General features: G+C 40.5%; 2 protein-coding genes and 1 long non-coding RNA gene across 3 annotated transcripts; 2 read left to right on the top strand and 1 right to left on the bottom strand.

Moving 5' to 3' along the window:
- On the bottom strand, positions 1-10,255 carry LOC143862133 (cytochrome P450 CYP72A616-like). The gene is made up of 5 exons (XM_077373124.1): positions 9,979-10,255; positions 9,156-9,376; positions 5,863-6,107; positions 760-1,132; positions 1-426 (listed from the first exon to the last, which is right to left on the bottom strand). The coding sequence occupies exons 1-5, from the start codon at positions 10,253-10,255 to the stop codon at positions 1-3; spliced, it is 1,542 nt and encodes a 513-aa protein (XP_077229239.1).
- On the top strand, positions 5,835-10,429 carry LOC143862134 (uncharacterized). The gene is made up of 3 exons (XR_013240173.1): positions 5,835-6,046; positions 9,129-9,430; positions 9,881-10,429. It is a non-coding gene; the product is annotated as an uncharacterized LOC143862134 (long non-coding RNA).
- Positions 10,430-15,083: 4,654 nt separating this feature from the next.
- Positions 15,084-17,056, top strand: LOC143860689 (F-box/FBD/LRR-repeat protein At1g13570-like). Its single transcript, XM_077371468.1, has 3 exons — positions 15,084-16,106; positions 16,201-16,341; positions 16,511-17,056. The coding sequence occupies exons 1-3, from the start codon at positions 15,129-15,131 to the stop codon at positions 16,868-16,870; spliced, it is 1,479 nt and encodes a 492-aa protein (XP_077227583.1). The 5' UTR covers positions 15,084-15,128; the 3' UTR covers positions 16,871-17,056.
- The last annotated feature ends 1,187 nt before the right edge of the window (positions 17,057-18,243 follow it).

Raw genomic sequence — 18,243 nt, forward strand, 5'->3', positions numbered from 1 at the left:
TTAGAGTTGGTGTAGAATGATCTGAACCCCGTGTTGTGGTTGAAGTGTTACAACACTATAAGGAGCATGCGTGTAGGAGGGTGAGAGTTCAAAAGAGAAGTGCTGAAGAATCATAGCCAGTGCCATTTTAGCTTCTATCATTGCAAAGTTCTGACCAATACAGATCCTTGGACCCCATCCAAATGGAAAGAATGCAATTTGATCCTTTGCTGCGTTTGAAACTCCTTTAGAGAATCTCTCTGGTTTGAAATCTTCAGAATCTTTGCCCCACAACTCAGGATCATGATGGATAAGGAGTGTCTGTAGCAAGAGGTCAACACCGGCAGGAATTGAGATATCTCCCAACTTGATTCTTTTGTAGGTATGTCGAATTTGCATAGTTAGAGGTGGATACAACCTTAAAACTTCATATAAGATCATGGTTACCTGTACAGAAATGCAAGGTGTAAGCAAATATATGCAATAACACTTCTTTTTTTTATAGAATAACACTTGGGGTGAAAAGAATCAAAAGATTATATGCACAAAGTATTTTCTTAAAATTAGTAGTGTTACATAATATTTCAAATCACTATGGACAACTAATGTTCTAAAATTATCTTCAAGTTTCTTGAAATGAATGCATTAACTTTTCCATGTTTTCCATAAGGGGCATTAAGGAAACATGAATTACCATCTGAAATTTCAAGGTAGAAAATTAACAATCGCATAAGCAGTAATAAGTTTTAGGAGTAATAAGATGGAGTGAAAAATACTCACAATCTTAAATTGGTTTATGCTTTCAGAATTTGGTTTGCTTTTCCCACATATTTGCAGTACCTCCTCTCTTGCCTTTTCTTGCCAGCTTGGATTCATAGCTAACAGAACCATTGTCCATGTTAGCAGGACTGAGGTCGTCTCCTGCCCAGCGAAGTAAAACAACTTGCATTCCTCTATCACCTCTTCATTTGTAAGTACATTGTTCCCCGCCTCATTCTCATTTTTTAATTGCAACAACATGCCAAGTAGGTCATCCTTCCCTGATTCTCCCATTTGCATTGATTTCTCTTTCTTGTGGATCAGATCTCTTAACAAACTTCTGATCTCTTTGTCCAACTTCATTCTCCTCCTATTCTTTTGTGTAGGAAGGAACCTAGGCAAAACAGTGAATAGAAGCTGTGAGACAATTTGTGTTTTTTTATACATGACGATTAATGTTGCCACTGTGGTGCTTTTTTTTTTTTGAAATGGCATATATTATAAAAGAAACAGGAGGGACACCCGAAAGGGAATACCCAAAGATACAGAACAAAAAATAAAAAATAAAAACTAATTACAAAATGACTAGGCCATCAAAGAGGAAATTGATCAGACCAATTCATCGAGATGCATACCACCCCTCTTCTAGCCAAAGCGTCCGCCTTCTCGTTAGCAAACCTTCTAACATGAATCAACTCAATATCTGATTCCACCAATATATCTTCCATTTCGTCAAAAAGATCCAAAAACCTCCAAGGTGGAGCCATCCCACCCCTCGGCCACCGGATAACATTAAACGAATCCCCTTCAACAATTACACTCTTCGGACGGTCCCTACTCACCTTTTTTATGCCATTGAAAGCCGCTTGGACTTCCGCCTCCGTAGCGTCAGTCACACCTAAAGGGCCCCAAAAAGACCAAAGAACCTTACCGGCATCATCATGACATAAACCTCCCACCCCGGCTGGACCAGGATTCCCAAAGCAAGCACCATCGAAGTTTATCTTTAACACTCCTTGAGGCGGTGGTTCCCATCTCTGCACAACTTTATTAGCCCACTCACTACTCAAGCACACCACCCCCCATCCTTCCCAAAGATCAGACGCTGAGACAAACCAGAAAGATTGATGGCATCTCGTCCAATTAATAACCAAAGCAATTATCCGCATATAAAGATAATGAGGAGCCTTGGACATTCCCTCAAACACCCGCGCATTTCTCTCCTTCCATACCACCCACCAAGTGGCAAGCAAGCATACTTCCCACAAAATTTTTCCTTTCTTCTTCCAAGGCACAAAGCTCCATTGTTGCAACAACAATTCAATAGATTTAGGGAAAATCTAGCCGATCCCAAATCTCAGAAACATGCGACCCCATATAGATCGGGTGAACGAACAATGCATAAATAGATGATCCGCAGATTCCCCATCCGCAAGACGTAGGGGGCAATGATCAACAAGCCACATACCTCGGTTTCTCAGAAAGTTAATGGTTTGAATCCTGTCGCGACATGGGGCCCAACCAAAGATACTAACCCGCGGCGGGCAATGAAATTTCCACACCTTTGCTGAAAAAGAGGGAGTCGGGTAGGGCATCAGGCTCATATAGAAAGATCTGACAGAAAAAAAACCCAGAAGAATCTGCAGTCCATATTCTCCTATCCATCCCCTTTCTTTTAATGTAGCCATTATCCAAAAGCCTCCTAAGTCTAGCCGCAGAATCTAACTCCCAAGCAAAGAACCTTCTTCTATAAGCCAGGCACCATTCCCAAACACCGTCACTACTAACCATACACTCACTCACCATAGCTTCTTTATTCACCGCAACCTGAAAAATTTCCGGGAACAACAACCTGAGCGGGCTATCACCACACCATAAATCACTTCAAAACTTAACTCTATCCCCTCCATAAACCCTAAATCTAATATTCAGGTTGAATAGGGGGGTAATTTTTAAAATATCTCTCCACACCGTTAGCCCCTTTGACTTAAAATTATCGAAAGACTCACACCCTCCAGGTTGACAACCATACTTACTACAAATGACCCTAACCCAGAAATGAGATCTTTCTTCGCCAATTCTCCATAACCACTTTCCAAGCAAAGCGTGGTTAAACTCCCTAAATCTTCTAATACCCAAACCACCCACCTTGATGGGCACACAAACATCCTTCCAACTCACCAGAGAGATTCCTTTTTTGTCCTCATTACCTCCCCACAAAAATCTACGTTGGATCATTTCAATCCTCAACGAGACACTGACAGGACACTTGAAAAGAAACATAAAATATACAGGAATATTTGCTAAGACTGCCTTGATTAAAACCAATCTTCCACCTCTCGATACTAAATTTATCTTCCAAGTATCCAACCTATGCCCAATCCTTTCTAAAATCGGCTCCCAAAATGCCTTATTTGGTCTTCCAACCCCCAAGGGCAGACCCAAATACGAGGCCAGAATATTATCCATCTCGCAACCCAATAACCTCGCGAACTCCAGAGCCTCATCCAAGGAGACATTCAACGCAAACAATCTAGACTTATGGAAATTAGATCTTTGACCCGTTAACATTTCATAACATCTCAAAGCGGACTTTAAATTTAACACTTGGGATCTCTCCGGAACGCAGAACAAGAGCGTATCATCCGCGAATTGGAGGTGAGAGACCTCCACACAGTCTCTCCCAATACTGAAGCCATTGAAAAACCCTACATCACATCCTTTAGCTAACAATTTACTCAGAGTTTCCGCCACGATGACAAACAAGAAGGGAGATAAAGGGTCTCCTTGCCGAAGACCGCGGGAAGACTTAAAAAAGCCTTTAGGAGACCCATTTAACAACACTGAAAACCACGCTGAGGATACACAGGATATAATCCATCTGCGCCATCTACTCCCAAAACCCATTTTAGCAAACAGGAAATCTAAACAGTCCCATTCCACTCGATCGTAAGCCTTTTCCATATCCAATTTGCAACAAATTCCTCTCAACTTGAGCCTACGATAATAATCTATGGCCTCATTGGCAATAAGGGAGCAATCTAATATTTGTCTCTTCGCTACAAAAGCACTTTGATAATCAGAGATAACTACCGGTAGAACTTTCTTCAAGCGCTCCGCTAGAACCTTAGCGAAAATTTTATATAAACTACGCACAAGACTAATAGGACGGAAATCTGCAATTTTTGTTGCCCCCGCTACTTTAGGAACAAGAGTGATGAAGGTAGCCCTCGTGCCCTTGTCCAGCTCCATACCATTAAAAAACTCCATGAAAAAATCTAATATGTCCTTTCTCACATATTCCCACTGCGGTGCTTTTTCATTCATGTTTTCTTCATTTGTTCAATAGAAATACTTTTTTTTTCAGAATAAAATTATTTCTTTTTTTATGTTACTAGTTTTGGTGTTGATATGTGTATGTTGCTCTGGACTAGATATGATAGAAGAGAAATGGTTGCAAATGACCCAAGGCGACGCTTTCAACCTGAGATTGTGTACTTAAATCTGAAATGCTATTGTGAATATTGGTTGTGATCAACCAGATAAATGAAATATTAAATACAAATCTTGGTCACTGTTATAGGGCGCTGATATGCCCCCCACCTGACGGCTGGCTAACGTATTCCCACCATTTGACCGGTCTCTCTCTCTCCACACACACACAACAGGAACAGTTGGTGGGCCCATCTTTGAACAACGTAGGCCCCGCCCATACCACACCATAGGATAATCCAAACTGTCCATTTGATGGGCCATAAACGTAAATAGGTTGTGTCCCAAAATATTTTTCCATAGGCGGATCCTAGCCCTCCGATCTAAATAGAAACTACATCTTATGCAACCTCTATAGATTGTAGGGTTGTGATCATCCTACGGAAATGATTTTTGGGCCACAACCTATTTACATTGTGGCCCATCAAATGGACGGCTCGGATCATCCTATGGTCTGGACGGTACACTTCATTTTCAAAAATATGGGTGGGGCCTATATTGGTACGAACCACACCATAGGATGATCCAAACCATGGACGGCTTGGATCATCCTATGTTGTGGACGGTATGCTTTAATTTGAAAAATATCGGTGGGGCCTACGATTGGGCCTTAATGTTAGTGTACGACCAACTCCATAGGATTATCCAAACCATGGACGGCTTGGATCATCCTATGTTGTGGACGGGCCTTAATGTTACTGTACAGGATGATCCAAACCATTCATTTGATGGGCCAACCCTTTTTGGGGCACAACCCATTTACGTTATGGCCCATCAAATGGACGGCTCAGATCATCCTACGGTCTGGACGGTACACTTCATTTCAAAAATATGGGTGGGGCCTAAATTGGGCCTTAATGTTACTGTACGAACCACACCATAGGAGGATCCAAACCATGGACGGCTTGGATCATCCTATGTTGTGGACGGTACGCTTCAATTTGAAAAAAATCGGTGGGGCCTACGATTGGGCCTTAATGTTACTGTACGACCAACTCCATAGGATTATCCAAACCATGGACGGCTTGGATCGTCCTATGTTGTGGACGGGCGTTAATGTTACTTTACGACCAACTCCATAGAATGATCCAAACCATTCATTTGATGGGCCACAATGTAAATAGGTTGTGCCCCAAAAATCATTTCCATAGGATGATCACAACCCTACAATCTATAGAGGTTACATAAGATGTAGTTTCTATTTAGATCGGAGGGCTAGGATCAGCCTATGTAAATGATATTTTGGGACGCAACCTATTTACGTTTATGGCCCATCAAATGGACGGTTTGGATTATCCTACGGTGGTATAGGCGGGGCCTACGTTGTTTCAAGATGGGCCCACCATTCCACCAACGGTTTCTGTTGGGCCCACCAACTGTTGCTCTTGTGTGTGTCTGGAGAGAGAGAGAGAGAGAGAGAGAGAGAGAGAGAGAGAGAGAGAGAGAGAGAGAGAGAGAGAGAGAGAGACCGGTCAAATGGTGGGAAAGTGGCATATTCTAACGTTTAACGTTAGCCAGCCGTCAGGAGGGGGGGAATATCAGCGCCTCTGTTATATTGATATCTTCTATTGGTATCTAAAGGACACTGATAAAGAATCAATGACTGGAAAAAACAGAGATATGGCAATGTACCTGAAACCTGGGATGTATATCATCCGAAAAGTATCGATGGCCAGAGCGGCCTGTTCATTCTGAAGTTGGAATATCCTCTTTCCTTCTCCATAGTTGCTACCAAAGGCTGTTCGTGAGATGGCATCTCCGGTAAGATTCTGGAATTCAGGCCAGACATCCAATTCACAAAATCCTTGGGGACCCAGTAAGTTCTCCCACCTTTTGATCAATTCACTGCTACTAATAGAGAATGATGGTACCATCCCCTGTAATTATTAAATGTACCATTATAACATAAATATAACCTTAGAAATATAGTTGAGTCAGTGATGCTTGTTCTGTGTGGCAGGTCTGTGCTGTCTTGCAATAATTTGTTGTTCTGAAATCCCAACCTCTAACAATTTGTATTGAAAGAATTAGGTATTACTGTGCCCCCATTCGTCTGGCCCGTTCAGGGCCTAGGAATGGGGGCATAATAATAAGGGTATTTTCATGTAAGTTCATGTCCATGTAAGTTGGACATGGAGAAAGCTTATGATAGAGTGGATTGGGGATGTCTGGATTACTCTCTTCAGCGTATGGGATTCGGATGTCTATGGCGTTCGTGGATGAAGAGTTGTGTGTCATCTGCTTGGTTTTCTATTCTCATTAATGGATCTCCAAAGGGTTTCTTCAAGTCGTCTAGAGGGCTTAGACAAGGGGATCCTTTATCCCCTTTCTTGTTTATCATTGTGGCAGAAATCCTTAGTAGGTTCCTGGCGAAGGGAAGCAGCCTTGATCTTTTTAGAGGATTCAGGATCGGCTTGGAGGAGGTGGAGGTCTCCCACTTGCAGTTTGCTGATGATACATTATTATTTTGTGAGCCGGAGATTGGGCAAGTGAGAAACTTAAAAGCCATTTTGAGATGCTATGAGCTCATTTCAGGCCAAAAATCTAATTTCCACAAGTCTAAAATTTTTGCTTTGAATATTCCTGAGGAGAGGGCTCTGGAAATTGCTGTGATTCTGGGATGTCAGCTGGACGCGTTTCCTTCCTCATATTTGAGCCTTCCGTTAGGGGTTGGTAGACCGAATAAAGATCTGTGGGTTCCTATAGTTGAGAGGATCGAGAGAAGATTAGGTTCATGAAAAAGGAATCTTGTTTCTCGTGGTGGTAGGCTTGTGCTGGTTAAGGCGGTATTGTCCAATATACCTATATACTTCATGTCTTTATTTAAATGCCCTGTTAGTGTCTCCCTTAGGATTGAACAGATCCAGAGGAGATTTTTGTGGGGTGGGAATGAGGATAAGAGAGGAATTGCTTTGGTCAAATGGGAGGAGGTTTGTGTCCCCATTAAGTTGGGTGGTTTGGGTATCAGGAGAATTAGAGATTTTAATCATGCACTCTTGGGTAAATGGTTATGGAGATTTGGGGATGAGCATGATCGTTGGTGGGTCAAGGTCATTAGAAGTAAGTATGGATGTGATATGGGGAGATGGGAATCCTTGGACTTGTTTGAAAAAAAAGGGTTGTCGGTTTGGAGAGACATTCTAAAAATCTCTTCTCTTTTCAAGTCAAAGGTTAGATTTAGAGTGTATAGGGGTGATAGAATATATTTCTGGCAAGATGTGTGGTGTGGGGATGTGTCCTTTAAGTGTCGTTTTCCGAGATTATTCAATATGGCTTCAAATAGGGAGGCTTTTGTTAGCGATTGCTTTGAGTGGAATGATGGTGTTCTTGTGTGGAACCCTGGGTTTAGAAGATCATTTTTTGAGTGGGAGGTGGAATTGATCTCTAGCCTGCGGGCCCTTCTTGAGGGTTGTTACATTAAAAGGAATGGGGAGGATAAAAGGCTTTGGATTGAGGAACCTTCTGGGACTTTCTCGGTTAAATCTTTCTATAAAAGTATTATGCCCATTTCTAACCCTTCATGTTCGGCAAAGGTATGGAAATTTCATTGCCCACCTAGAGTTTGTATCTTTGGTTGGGCGGTTTGTCGTGATAGAATACAAACTATTAATTTTCTGAGAAACCGTAGTATGTGGCTTATTGATCATTGCCCACTATGTCTGCATGATGGGGAATCTATGGATCACTTGTTTATGCATTGTTCGTTCACTAGGCTCATATGGCAATTCATCTTCATGAGATTTGGGATTTGTTGGGTTTTTCCAAAATCTATTTCGTCACTATTGCACCAATGGGGAGGGGTTCCTTGGAAGGAAAAAGGAAAAACCTTGTGGAATTTTTGTTTACTTGCTACGTGGTGGTCTATATGGAAGGAGAGGAACTCTAGAGTCTTTGAGGGGAAAGCCATGAATCCTCATTGGATTTACTTGAAGATCATCACCTTGGTTATATCTTGGGTGAGATGCCTCCCATCCTTTCGGTTTGTATCGGCTTTTGATCTTTGGGAAGGTTAGCGGGAGGTGTGCTTTAGTGTTGAGCGCAGAGATCTTATTTTGCATAGGTGGAAGCCCCCTGCTCAAAACATGTATAAGGTTAATTTCGATGGTGCGAGTTCCGGCAATCCGGGTCCGGCAGGAGTAGGAGGGGTTTGTCACAATGATAAGGGGGATGTTATGTGGGCATACTACGGCTCTATTGGTGTGTCTGATTCCTCGGATGCGGAAGTAAGGGCGGCACATTTTGGCATTTTGAATATTGATAGAAGGTTGATGGATCAAACCATTGTTGAGGGAGATTCGTTAAATGTGATTCGTTGGTTGAAAGGTTGGGTGGCTCCTCCGTGGAGATTTCTTTCCATTTTTGATGAGATTGAGGACTTAACTGCGGGGTCCGCTATCGGCTTTCAACATGTTAGAAGATCAGCAAATGATAAGGCGGATGCGCTAGCTAAGCGTGGTGTCTCCGATGGTTCTATTCTGTGGTTCGACCACCTTCCTCCCTGAAAGGGGTTTTCTCTGTATTTTGTTTTTTCTTTGTTCCTGTTTCTTTCTTGCTTCCTATTATAGATATGGGTGGTCCATCTCGGCCTCCTAAATTTGCTATATATTATTATTGCCATTTCAAAAAAAATAAAATAATAAGGGTATTTTCATGGTGTGGAAATCACAGCTGTTACCTTGTTTGAGTGAAACTCCTATATTCAGGATTTATATTAGATCTTAGTTGTATAGGATATCTTGTGTTTTGTCTATTTGGTGTTTTTTTTTTTTTCATTTGAGTTCTTGATTTTTTTTGTTGCGTTTCTTTCTAACCCTAGATCGACAATTGCGATCAATCTCTTTTATTAGATAAATGCTCAGGTTAGTGTTTTGATTAGTATATGTACATGGGTTTTGCAGAAAAGCAATAGCGTTAGCAGATGCAACCTTGAGCTTCTCTAGGTGGAAGGCCGGATTAATCATTCTCCTACGTTCAGTCCATTCTTCTCCTTCCAAGCCAGCAAGCCCCTGGACTAGCAGTCTTTGGAGAGGGTTTAATTGGAGCTTGTGTATGTGACCAAATTTGTCTGACAGGGCTTCCTTCATCAGCTCCGGATCTGAGATGATAACCCATGGGGTTGGCCCATACCAAATCATGCATATCTTGCCTGCTTGTAAGAACCCAAACATCAGTACTTGCGAAGAACTACTACAAATCCAAGGTATGAAATTGCAATGAAAACACATAACACTCTTTTTCATAAAATTACAACTAGAAAAACAGCAATAGGAGAACTCAAAACATTTTACAATCTCAACTGAATTCAACTCATAAAAGCATTTTAGAAGAGTAGAGCAAGGAAAGCATCTATAGAATCACACATATTTTGAATCAGGGAAATGATATCTGGGGCCCCATATTTTAGTAAGGGATTTGTTAGGGATCATCACAGAAGGCATTTCGCCGGCTGCTGCATGAGAGAGCAGCCACATTAGGCTCACTGTTGAAAAGAATTTGTCTTATTAATTTAATTCATCGGGAGGTGGCTGCTCTCTCATGCAACAGCCAGCCCAGGAAATGCCTTCTGCTATGATCCCTAGCAAATCCCTTCTAATAATGCACTCGCTTTTTTTTAACTACTATTTTTATTGGTTATTGTTAGCTTTTACAGGAACTGTAACAGCCTTTAACAGCTGATTAGAAAGTGTAAATTGAAGAGAGTAGTGTTATCATTAAATATGGAGTGGAGAGAGAGAGAGAGAGAGAGACCATAAGTTTGGACCATCTGATGAATGAATGGTACGAGACGTGGCGCTGTTTGGTGATTTAGATTCATAGGTTTAGAGTATGCTTCCATTATCGACATTCCATACTCTTTCATGTCTCCAAAGAAAAACTTGTAAGTGGTGCCTTTGATTCCTTGCCGCTTCAATTGCTTCCCTAGTTTCATGGGTTTCCACCATATGGAGTATGCTATTCTCATCACCCATGAGAAAAGCAGCAGAGATGAAGAGATTATCAGAAACATGGACAGATAATCTTGCATTCTTTAAAACATAAGAATCGGCTTTTGTAGATGGAAAAAGGAAGAGAGAAGGCTTGGCATATTTATTGGCATCTTAGGCACAGCCGACTACCGCAAGAATCGTTGTATTTTACATTTTGAAGATTGTTTGAACATAGTTTGGAATTTTCTCAAATAAAACTTCTTTGATTCCATTGTCAATCATCAATGTCGAGTTGAATCACTAAAGTCACACCTATTAAGCAATCTTGGCTGTTAAATAGTTAGCCTCTCTGCAAAGCAGGGGTAAGGCTGCGTACATATAGCCCTAACTAGACCCCGCAATGGTTGAGCCTCGTGCACTGGGCCGCCCTTTTATTCTTTTTTGTATCTCTCGTTTGTGAGTAGGGATCATGATTCATGACATTCTCACAAACAACAGATAACATAAGCATTAAATAAAGAGAATGATTGCCATTATTAAAATAAGAATAATACTATTTCCATTTTTATACTTTTATTTATGATTCTATCTAACTAATATTGTACTTTCTCATCCAAAGTCCAAACAACTTATCTCATTATTATAATCTTTTTGTTGTATTTCTTTAGACGAAAAAAGATGCGGTGTTGACCATGCCTACAAGCCTTAGTCCTTTCTTTTGTTATTTAGAAATGGCCAGGAATGGTCCATTCCTCGTAAATTCAGTTTTGGACTCAAAATCAGTTCTCAAAATCCAAAATGAGGAGGCCTAGATCTTTAGAACAGATCAAGATCAATATCCACTTCAGCTGAGGCCCAAATAAAATCTTTAATATTGAAAAAGGAGACAGGCATCAAGTGTGAATGAGTAATGCTAGAGAAGCCAAGAGTAAGACCAAGTAGGAACCGGCCAAATGGGTTCTTGCCACAACATCACGATTGGCATAAGCCATCCCTTTGGTTTAGAAAAATCAACAAAAAGTAGATTGCTTCCCCAAGATGGCACAAAAAGTAGATTCTGTTGTGAAAAACCCCAAATAGCAATATGTGATTTCAATGGCAAAGTAAAACAAAAGAATAAACACAAGCAATCACACAAAGACACAAAGATTTACGTGGTTCGGCAAAAGCCTACTCCACAGCAGAGGCGACGAGAAAATCCACTACAAGATTCAGAGATTACAAGAGAAGATCGGTCTCTCTCTCACCAAACCCTCTAGAAACCCTAGCACACCCTTTTCCACTTTCTTTAGAGCTCTCAACCCTCTTTACAAGACTTGCGCTCGAAATAAGCCCTAAAAGCTCCTCTATATAAAACGGGCTTTAAGTTAGTTTTATCGGGCCAAAAAACACATAAAATGGGCCGGGCCGAATAAAAGGTCCTAATCTGGGTCGCACACAATATTTCGGACCCTAAACGGGTTTGTATTCAAGACACCCAACTCAACAGATTCTCATTAGCAAATCATTTTCGAATAGGACTGCTCGACATCTGTGCCCTGAAAATGATTACAAATCGTAATTATTTGCTTTGGACGGTGTTTACATACAACTCTCTTACGACCAGAACACAACAAGAAGCTAGACACTTGTTATTAAAAGATCACATTATTCTTGCATCGTATGCCTGTATGCCCCCCCCAATTTAGCTTGTAGACCCCTTCATTTTGTCACCCATGGCTAATTTTACTTGGGTCCTGTTCGTTTTAGATAAGGGGAAGGAGTGTCCGAAAATAGAAAGTCTTAATATTATTCCCCCTCTCCTCTTTAAACCCTCGCATCCTATGTTACGGTAGAATCCTGAAGAGGTCACGATTGACATGCCTTGTGAAGAGGTCGAGCACATGTCTCTAGTCCCTTTATTTTGGGGATTGGACATCTCTCCTATTGAGGAAGCTTGGTGTAAAAGTCTCCCCAAAGAGTAACCAACAACACGAGTGTGGACGGCACTTTCAGGTAGTACGCCAACAGGGCATCATAGTGGTGCAACATCAGTAGGGATGCATCTAGGGTCGGGTTTGGGTTGAGGAAGTTGAATCCGAGTCCGGTCGGGTTTGGGTTGAGGTATCTGGTTGACCCTATTCACATCAAAACCCGACATTTAATAAAAAGAGATAAAAGCCAATCTAACCCAGTTTCCTAATCTATCTAGGTTACCCGGTCTAACCTGGTCGCCTAATCCATAGGATGATTCAAACCGTCCATTTGTTGGACCACAACGTAAATAGGTTGTGCCTCAAAAATCATTTCCATTCGATGATCCTAATTATCCATCAGGGGGTTCCTCTGATCTATGTAATAGATCAGGGGGTTAGGATCTTCCTATGGAAATGATTTTTGGGGCACAACTTATTTACATTATGGCCCAACACTGGTTTGTCCCGCCACCCATCATGTAGTTTCTCCTAAAACAAAGTGAGTAGCAAATGATAATGGTCATGCAAGGGACAAAGAGAGATTTTATATGGTGTAAGCCCTTATTGTCCCTTATTTTTCAAAAAGTAGAGTACGAACCGGACCGCATCATAGGATGATCCAAACCCTCCATAAGATGGAACACAACCTAGACAGGCTGTTCCCCAAAAATCATTTCCATATGATGATCCCAACCCCACTTATTGCTTCCTGGCAACCTGCCTTATTTAACTGTGAGTCTGTTTCTCCCTCCCTATTTTTCTCATCACCCTGCATAATGTATCAAGACACCAATTCCAATCCAAACTCACTCTCCAATCATTTCGGGAATCTCACTCTGAGACTAGGGAGTCTCACTGTCTCAGCATTATTGAATTAAGACACCAATTCCAACAACATACGTTTTGGGGCTGTTTGGATACATGGTTTTTATAATCCATGATTGTAAAATCATGGATTTTACCACCTAAAACCTGCGTTTTATAAGCTAAAACATGGATTTTACGATCCTGAAAATGTACAATCCGGATTTTACGGTCCTGGATGATAAAAAAATCCTCGTATGAAAAAAGTTATTTTTGGCATCTGGGATTGAATTATAGATATTTGTAGGAGGATCACAACACATGGGCCTGGTCCTTCTAGTCAGGCTTACATGGTCCTAACTTCTACAATGTATTATGCTTTGAACAAGGGAATGTTATCTGCACTGCCTTGTTTTGCTAGATGATTGCTCTCCTCTCTTCATGCTCTCCTCTCTTTAGCTAGATCTTATTGTGAACCTAGTACTGGGGCATTCTATATGCCATGATCACAAATGCAATCGATATACTGAAATCAATATCACGGATCTATTAATCTCAATAGATCTTACCATACAAATAAACTAGAATACAAAGAATGATTAAAAACTTTCTTTTTTGGCACCAATAATTGATCCCCGTCTTCTTTAAGAAAACGGATTCTCGTTTCGCTAGCATTGCTCTTAAAACCTAATCTCGATCGGCCATGGTGATGATAGACTAAGCTAGATCTTCTATTGCCTCTCTGTTAAGCTTTTTTTTTTTCCAGGTTAGATGTCAGCAAAGACCGACCCCTTATTTGTAGAAAAATAACTCTTAAAGTTCCACCCACAATAGAACTCTAACCGGCTTAATCTGTAGTATCTCCTAAAGTTCCACCCACAATAGACCCCTATATGACTTAATCTTTTTAACCAACTACACGGTCAAGACTTAACTGATATAGTTGAATTGGGTTACGCTCACCTTCCATGTCTCAATCGGGATGGGATGTATTATTTACGCTTATACCATTTATTGCTCACTTTGATCAATGGGAAGCTCTAGTAATTTTACTCTTAATCTCATTTTCAATCTACACCGCAGTCTTAGATCAATGATTGCCGACATAAGAGCTTACATTTATATGCTATTACAACTTCCATTATTAAGCTGTTAACAGCCAATCCAAAGACTGTTTTAATTAGGTGAGGAGTTCTATTATCAAAACAAAGGAGTGCATATATCATTTCTCCACACAATCCAATAGGGCTGCAAGATCGAAATTTCGTTTTAAATCCACTTGTGTATGATGGACCTTTAACATATTGCATATCCAAACGTGGCAGGGTCATTGATCAAATATTGCATCAGCCGGCGGATGATCTTAACCTAACCATCAGATTTAAAGACTCTTCCCCACTGATTTCCAGTGTGTGGACAATTTTGTTCCGTCAGATGGTTAAGATCATCTGATCAATGCGATTTTTCGGCTATGGCCGGCCACGTTTGTTTCTTGAGGGTCAAGTTAGCTTGAGAATAAATTCACCCCCTTTTTAATGTTTTTCTTTGCCTTTAAAACTTAACGAATAACGTTAGAAAAGAAGCCCTCCCCCCGGGTGCGGGAGGTGGGATTTTATCCGTAGGGGGGTTTCTTATTGAATGTTGATAGCATCTTGAGTATTCTAACAGCCCTTAAAAAGGTAATTAAAAAAGTGTAAAACAAAGTGAGTAATCTCGTGTAAAGCAGTCCCTAAAAGTAAGTATAATGCTTGATTCGTAGGCCCAAGCAAGAAAAACAGTGCCCTCATTGGTCAAATGCCAGAAAATTACGATCACAGCTGTCTTAAACGGCATTTGGCCAATGGGGGCGCCCTTTGCTTCTTTTGTCGTCAAAGGTGCCTGTGTATTCCTCGTGAAGTAAATGGTGCTTTATTATTAGTCTCGAGAATTTATATGGTGGGCCCATTCATGTCTCCTATAATTTCTCAGTACAGTACATGCCTACATGGTGCCATGGTGGTTTAAATGTGACTGACGTCAGCTATGTTTCTTTTCTACATGGGGGTTTAATCTCAGCCTTTTTAAATGGACGGTCGATCAACGAAGCTTGCTAGGTAAGGATCAAATGGACGTTTGATAATTGATGTAGGAAGCTTCGTCGGGAATTAACTTGTCTATAAAACTCTGTGTTTCTCATTTAATTCATCGGAAATACTTGGGTCAGGAGAGAAGAATGACGGAAGTAGAAGAAGGAGAGATAATTGATTGTCCATCAGCTATCGATCACTTGCCCGCCCCTCTTCTAACTTCAGTAATCGCTTTCTTACCCATCAAAGAAGCTGCAAGAACAAGCATCTTATCACACACATGGAGATTCAAATGGAAATCCATCTCACGCCTCGATCTCGATTCTCGCTCTTTGAACATGAAAAAATCTTTCCAAATATCAAAATTGCCCTTCAGAGACTCGAGGGTGATGAAATATCATGGCAACAACATGGCTTCTATCGTCCAACAGATCTTCTCTTCTCACCGGGGTCCTATTCTAAGCTGTCGGATTTCTCATTATCTCATCCAGTGTCGATTAAATGTGGACCGTTGGATCAACTTCCTCAATGAAAGAGGCATTCAAAAGCTCCTCCTCTCTTGCCATGATTACATAGAAGATGAATTTTCTTTGCCCGTAGATAGATTCCCATTCGAATTCCCACCTGGGGTTTTCAGAAGCACATCCCTTAAGTTCTTGGGATTGAGTTCTTGCCTGTTATTGGATGCTTCTCCTTTCCTGGGTTGCAACAATCTTGAAACCCTAAAGCTCGACCGTGTGATTCTCACGTGTGAATCGCTCATTGGTATCATCTTTAACTGTGGTCATTTGGAGAGTTTGATTCTACGCCGATGCAGAGGTATAAATGATATTATGATTTGCGACACTAATTTGAAGATTTTAAAACTAATTCAGTTCGATGGGTTGAACGAGGTGAATATAAAAGCACCCAATCTCACGACTTTGGTTATTAATGGCCTAAGATGTAACTACATGAATGCTATTGATGCTCCCAAACTCAGATTTTTCTCTACTTGTGGGTTTCTTGATGATAAAGAAGAAGAAGAAGAGGAATTCAGCAATGACGATGATAAGGAAATCTTTATCCCCAATAGTGTTGAGACAAACATGGATTTGTTTGCACGCTGTATTGGTCTCTCTAGGGTATGTTTTATCTATCTGGGCCTTTTGGGCTCCGTGTAAAAGTGGAAGTAGAATTTGTTTTTTGAACATAAAACATTTTATTCTTTGGCCACAGGAACATCGTCCCACTGGGTCATCTACATTTGAGAATTTGCAGAAATTAATCATCAATGTGGATATGTACAACTCAGACCGTGCAAAGGAAGTTGCTTTCGCCCTTAGAATTTGCCTTCACCTACAAGAATTGGATATCAGGGTAACTCTTCACTGTAATTTTTATCCTTTCAGCTATGTTTCTTTCAACGTAAAATGGGCTTAAAACAGATTTTACAGCTATTTTTAACCAGAAAAAAAAAAGAGAGAAACAGAGTCTTAAGTATTCTTTTTTTCTTATACACGTCGTGAATTTCTCAAATTGTCTTCAGATGGAACGTCAATACTCTTTACCCGAGCCATTTTACTCCCAAGGCTATATGGTATATGACGAGCTCTGGCAGAAAGAGGATTCCCACGACTGTGTCGCTTTTCACTTGAAGATTGTGAGGTTGAGAGGTTTCAGAGGTGAATATATTCAGTTGGAGTTTGCAAGATATCTAATAACAAACGCGACGATGCTTAAGAAGATGATTATTTGGTGCCATGATGATTGTTCGAAGCGAGGGGCAGAAGCTACAAGAGGTCTACTGTCTGCACCAAGGGCTTCTTTGGATGTCCATATAGTCTTAGAACCTGGGCCTAGGTATTTAGCTGGGGATTTTGAAGCATGGGAATCTACTCTGCGTTGATCCATTTAGCACCCACATCAGTACGTCATTAGGATTTCTATCTCGTCTCCTTCTTATTTTCCTTTGCAATCAAATTGAAATAATATGGAGTGTATAGAGCACTCACATCTGTGTAAGATCAATACGATATGTGGCCATAGTGTTCATCAAAGAATGTGTGATAGATCAACTTTATGCATTTGCACATTCCGAGGTTTATGCACACTTTATGCTCTTAACTATAAAATAGGCCGTCTGCATTCGTTCTTTCACATTGTAAAGAGTAAGTCATGCTTTTGTGCTTAACACCATTCTCAATATCTTCTCTTCTTCAATATACAACAAAAAAAACCAAAACCTCAATTTTCCACCCACATTTTCCAAATCATCACTTATACGGTTTGATTAATACAACCATGCAACAATTCTTTATTTGGGAGAGGTTTGGGCTGCAGAATCTTAAGAACATTTCTGCAATTTGAAGGATTAAGAACACTCACATATTTGCAGCTGCCTTTAATGTCATTTCATGACATAATCATCAAGTTGTTTTTCGGCTTTCACCAGTAATCTTTTCCAAGCTAATTTATTTCAAATAAGCATAGAGTTCATGCCTAATTAGCATTTACATTTATTTGTAACAACATTAAGAGAGTATAGTATTAACCAAGGTAACAAAAATTTACAATAATTTGGGTTATTGGCAATGTAAAGAATTATTTGACAAGGAGATATTCTTAAAATCTCTTTCTGGACAAGGCTTGAAGTACTACCTGAATCACACTTTTGGTTGAAACATTTAGGAATGATTGGTGGGAAAGGAGATCTTTTTCATGGAGCTTAGACTACCTCCACTTTCAATCATATTTCAAAGTGTAGAAGAACTACACTTCCCCCCATCTATCACCAAGAATGGGTGACAATATCTCATCCATTAAATGATCCTTACCATCTGACCAAATCATGGCAAATGAATACTTTAAATTAAACTGCCAATGTTTAACAGGCTACGGCCAATTAATCAAACCCAACAAACGTTTGTTGTTGGGCAGAAGGACAATTTTTTATGCTTGGTATTGGATATTAAAACAAAGGGAAACAATATGAAGACATACTTGTGCCGGGGTTGTCCCAAACAACCCTCCTAATACTGCCATGAGTAACTGAATAGGATTTTATTTGTCATTTTATTAGGATGTATTCGCATTCATGTAATTAAAAAGGGTCATTAATGTATTTTTGGGTAAGGGGCGTAATAAGGAGGGCTGTTAAGAAGCTCCCTGACAGAGGTGAATCTTCCTAGCAGCTTTCTAGAACCAAAATCTCATTAGGAAGATTCAAGAGTGCCGCCATCGAATTGAAGTACCGCTCGAGGAGTCCCACATCTTGTAGCA

Source organism: Tasmannia lanceolata, unplaced genomic scaffold, assembly GCF_043159265.1.
Source record: "Tasmannia lanceolata isolate RefF3 unplaced genomic scaffold, GAP_Taslan_0.1 ptg000037l, whole genome shotgun sequence".
In the NCBI taxonomy this organism is placed as follows: domain Eukaryota; kingdom Viridiplantae; phylum Streptophyta; class Magnoliopsida; order Canellales; family Winteraceae; genus Tasmannia; species Tasmannia lanceolata.